General features: G+C 63.3%; 1 protein-coding gene across 1 annotated transcript in view; it reads right to left on the bottom strand.

Annotated features, from left to right (window-relative positions):
* DCPS (decapping enzyme, scavenger) overlaps positions 1-5,120 on the bottom strand; it is a 41,445-nt gene that overhangs the window by 7,473 nt on the left and 28,852 nt on the right. The window contains exon 7 of the mRNA XM_006140641.3: positions 1,757-1,902. Within this exon, the coding sequence (XP_006140703.2) occupies positions 1,757-1,902 (146 nt within the window). The remainder of the gene's footprint in view (positions 1-1,756; positions 1,903-5,120) is intronic.

Here is a 5,120-nt window from a genome sequence, read left to right as displayed (position 1 = left end):
GCCCGCCCTCGCATTGACCAGCCCCGCGCCCACTGAGTCGGGGAGCCCTGCCTCTGACAGTGCCCAGGCCTCCCACCGTCCCCACCCTGGCCCATGCCTGTGCTGGCTTTAGTCTTCCCGCTTCCACTCGCACCCCACCCCGCAGCTTCTGGAGCCCGGACCACTTCACACATGCCGAGAGCGTGCGGCAGACACGCAGGGCCTGCAGCAGCTGCTCTCGGTGTGTGATGGTTACACGGAGACTTGCCATTCCCCAGCCTTACTGCCCGAGCACGTGCACTGAGCGGACAGGGACCAGGCCTGCCTGTGGGTCTGAAAGACTCTCCCTGGCAATCCTGACAGCAGGCGAGATTCAGAACTCCTGCCTCCCGATCACAGTCCACCGGCCTCCCGCAGGCCTGGGCCGTGGCTCCTCCAGCACCCAGGCCCCAGCACACCAAAGTCCTCGCACTCCCAAAGGCACTGGGCCACTGCGGCTGCCTGTGCTCGCTCCTCACTCTTCCTCCTGCTCTCTCCACCCACAGATGTCTCTCCGTACCTCGAGACCCAGGAGGAGCATGGTGCCATGAAAGCACTGGCCCAAGTACAATGGCCTACACAGCCCCGCGGCTCAGAGGCCCGGCAGCACGCCGCCTGTCTGCACTGCCTCACTTCGAGGCCTCACAAGGGCTGCCCCAAGGTTCCTGCCCATGGTCTCTCCAAGGCATGGCAGCTGGTCCAGCCTTCCCTCCTGCACTCAGACACGCCTCCTCTGTCCCGACCCCGCGATCCCCGGAGACGCCCTGCGGCCCAGCACTGCAGAAGCTGAGACAGACAGAGCAAGTGCTGGGACTTCTCACATGCAATGCAACACACTCAGCCAGCTTGGGCCAGGGACCTGGAGCACCACGCTCGTGTCACCCAGGAGAGCCTGGCTTACAACCAGGCAGTCCCCAGGAGTGCTGGCCCCAGCTGCCAACCTCCCTTCCCTCCTCCTGCCAGGTACAACTGGCCGGGCCACGCCCTCTCACCAGCGCACCTCCAGTCGGGGCAAGAGGAACAGCTGTGCGCTCCCTGTGCAGTGCTCTCCACCACAGCACACTGCACCCAGGTGAAGTATGAGGGATGTGCTCAGAGAACAGGACTGAGTGGGAGGCGGGCACCTGGGAGCATGCCAGGCCCCGTGCCCACAGCACCCTCAGGTCACTGCAGAGCAGGACCTGCTGGCCTGGGTACAGACCAAGGACGAGCCAGGACAGCCTTGCAGTGCCAGGGAGGAAGCCACCAAGCTGCAAACAGAGCCCCCCTCAGTCCTAGGAACAGTAGGGTCCTGCCCCCGCAGAGCGAATGGGGTGAGGGCCGGGGAGCGTTCTCAGAGCGGCTCGGCTACGGGCGACAGCAGGCCTGAGCAGTGGGCCGTTTCATCCCTGCCTATCAGGCCCCGGCAGGGCTCCACAGAGCAGGCACAGGCTAGCCCCCAGGACCGAGCACTGAGACCCTGAAAGCCTAGGCTGAACCCAGAGGCAGGATGACAACTCCCATGGCGTGAGGCCTCCTGCGACCCCTACAGAAAGCAGCTGCCAGCCCACCCAGGCCCCCACCCGTGCTCCCTACTGCTTTTCTCCATGGGCTGACTGCAGAGGATGCAGCTCCATGGGACAGGGTGCACGGCCTGCTCCACACCCCGTGCCCAACACCAGCAAGCAGGCTAAGTCCCCACAGTGCTGGGGCAGCGAGAGGGCCATGGGGCAGCGGCCCGCACAGGCCGCCTGGTCACCTGGACACTGAGGCTCTGGGCCTGCAGGTGAGGCAGGGTAACGTTCCTGTAGTCGGCCCCCGTCTCGCGGACCAGGCAGAGGTCCTGGCGTAGGTACTTCTGCAGGTGCTTCTCGGTGGCAGGGTACACCACGGTCGTCTTCACGTCTGCAACGACACAGCAAGGCCAGGCTGGAGGGCACAGCCCACGCCCATGCCACCGCGCCACGGCGAGCTGCGCCTCCACCGTTTGGACTCCCTGGCAAGAGGGGCAAAACCGAGGGGTCCTCGCCCACCCCACTTCCACAAGGCACCTCGTGCCACTGAAGCTATGGGCTGAGCCATACGGGAGCCTGGAAGACCAGGCGACCGTGGACGGGTGCTTGGCCCTGGCCAGGCCAACCCTAGCCCTGCCCTCCCATCCCCCAGGCTCAGCATGGAGCAGCTCTAACTCCCGTGCATATGCCAACTTCCCGAGTATGTGGCTTTCTGGGCCCACGTCTGAAAATGTGGTTGAAGCCAAGAAGCCGCACCCACGATGGGCCATGAGGAGACACAGGGCTCAGACAAGGCCCGAGCGGGGCTCTCTCAGGTCAGGCCCTGCTCTGCACATCCTGGTTCGCCCCGCCAGGACCCCAGCCCCAGCGGGGAACTCAGTCCAGGTGGTCAGCCTCTCTGGGTCCTGACCACGTCATCTGCCAACAAGGACAGTAACAGCTCCTGTGCCAGAGGCTGGGAGGATTAGGCAGGGCAAGTACCGGAGAGGCAGTGGGGACAGCGTCGGGCACTTGGTGACACCACGCCTGTGGCTACCTTTTTTTTTTTTTTTTATTGCCCTTTTGCAAGAGGGCACATGCACTCACCAAGAGAGACACTGAGAAGTCACTCCCCAGGAGGGACTGTCACACGGCACTCCTCTCTCCTCCATTTTCCGCTCAGGATTTTGGGCACACACACACACACACACACAAGCATCCAGCGTGAGTTTTAAGCCACCGGGTCTGGGACTCGAACCACAGACTACAGAGTCCGGTGACACAGCCGTCACGCTGTCTGCTGGTCCCACGTGTGGCTCTCTTTGACCCTGGCTCTCAGTCTACACTGGGCTTCCATAGCCCCTGCTGGAGGCCCTGGTGAATAATGGAGGCTCGGCAGCGACTCAGCCTCCACCCGGAGGCCAACAACACCTCCCCACAGTGGTAACCAAACTGTCCCCGTCGAGAGTCCTGGTTCTAAGCAGAAGAAAGCCTCGTGGTCTTGGAAGAGACCCTGGGCTAGCGCCCTGCTCCAGAGCACCTGGTCTGGGTTAAGTCCTACCCTGATTCCAACATGTGGACAAGGGTCATGGCTGTGCTGACACTCGTGGTAACAGCACTTAGGGGCAGGGAAGGGGAGTGAGCTCCAGGACCAGCTGGAACTAGTCACAGCACAGTGGTTAACACTGTCCGTGGCCATCAGACCCAGCACGCTGGCCGCAGTTCAAGCCCCAGCCCAGGCACGTGTGTGCCCCAAATCCTGATAGATGGGGAGTGGAGGTGGTGGGACTGCAGTGTGACCATGCCCCACTGGGACGGGCTTTCTCCCTCACCCTCTCCCTCTCACCTTCTCCCTGGCAAGTGCATACATTCTACGGCAATGAAAAATAAACATGGGTAGGGATGTTCCTCAAAGGACCCTTGTTCCTCTCTGCTTCCATTCCCTGAGGTCCAGACACACTCCCCCCCGGCAGTCCAGAGCGTGGACACCCGGCAGGCACGCTCACCACCCAGGAAACGCTCAGCCTCGCCCGCAACTCCGAGCCCGGCGGAACTACCAGCCACCACTTCGGAACTGGTCTAACGACAGAGGGCTTGGAGCCCTCCCTTTCCAGGTGAGCACAGGCCATCAACAGGGTCAAGGGCGGAGCCCGTTTCACGGCACATGGACGCAGAGGCAGCACGAAGCCGAGACTGTCCGACCCGGTCCTGCCACACAGCAGCCAGGACGTGGGACAGGGCCTGAGCGTCAGACGTCCCAGCACCTCAGTCAGGGAAGCGAGGCAGCAGGCGGACGACGCAGACTCTGTGCTGGGGCCACGACACCCCTTCCCAGTGCGGAACCTGGGTGTGCAACTCACCACCGGAGTCTCGGTTTCCTCTCCTGCCGGAGGTGGCGTAAAAGCAGCCTCAGAGCTGCTGACGGCAAACGGCATCGGGTCCAGAGGACTAGAACAAGTCGCCATGCCTGGGAGTCCCTGGGCCTGACCCCGAGGGGAGCAGGAAGGCCCTTCCCAGGCCCAGCCAGCAGTGGGGAAGCACTCCGAGACCCCGAGGTCGGGAACACCAGAACCAGCTCGGAGGTGCCCTCGCCCCCTGGGGACTGCGAAGCCCAGGATGCTGTGGTGTCCCTTCTCGTGGCTCTGGTCCCCTCACCTGCACAGCCTGGGAGATGGCGGGAGCACAGACTGAACCTGGTGTCCCACAGCGAGCCCGATGGCCTCGGGCAGACAGGACCTGGCTCTGGCCTGCACCCTGCTTTGCCCAGGAAGGTACGTCGGGCCCAGGTGGAGGAAGCCTCCGCTCAACACCCATCTCTCTCAGTGCTAAGTCTCACGCTGGCAGCCAGGAGACAAGCGTGGGCGTTCACCTGAGCTGACGGAGATGCTGACCTGCGGCTGCACTGCAGGGGTGTGGGGCAGAGCTGATGCCAGCAACCACAGGGCCCCAGAGCCCACCACAGGGCGGCCATGCACGGCCTCGGCAGGGCTCCGCAGACCGCTGCCTGACGACAGCTCAGGCCAGGGAGCCTCGGGAGGAGGCAATGAGAGCTGGCGGCACTCCCGGGGGACATGCGGACACTGCTGTCTCCTGACGGGACTGCCGTGTGGTCTGATCCCAGGGAGCCACCAGAGACCCAGAGCCAGGGCTTCGCAACGCTTTAAAAGCATCTAAGTTAGGGATGACCAGAGGTCGAGACCATGGGCAGCATGGTACAGCGGGGACCGAGGCCCCCCACGCAGGGTCCACCCCGGCAAGGCTCAGGTCCGCATCCCAAGATCTCCCTGCACACACCAAATGTGCCGCCTCTCAGAACTGAGCCCAAGGGGCCAGCAGCTGGCATGATGGTGAGGTGCTGGATCCTCACATGGCCAACCACAGTTCGAGCTCTGGGTCTGCGGCTTGAAAATCATGCTAGTCACAAGTATGTACACACTGAAGTCCTGCGAGGAGAATGGAGAAGGGACTGTGGGGAGATCTCTCGGGTGCGGAGTGATCTCTCCCTGTCTCTTTCCAGCAAGCACACGTGCCCTATGGCAAAAACTCAAACTGACCCTCAGAGGCTCAGCCATGTGCTCAAGGCCATGCAGCCGAGGAAGCCCAGAGCTGGGATCTGCCTCAGCGGCCGGG

Source organism: Tupaia chinensis, unplaced genomic scaffold (assembly GCF_000334495.1).
Source record: "Tupaia chinensis unplaced genomic scaffold, TupChi_1.0 Scaffold000037_4, whole genome shotgun sequence".
Classification (NCBI taxonomy): domain Eukaryota; kingdom Metazoa; phylum Chordata; class Mammalia; order Scandentia; family Tupaiidae; genus Tupaia; species Tupaia belangeri.
Note: the sequence above shows the minus strand (reverse complement) of the source record. Positions and strands in the feature narration are given on the sequence as shown.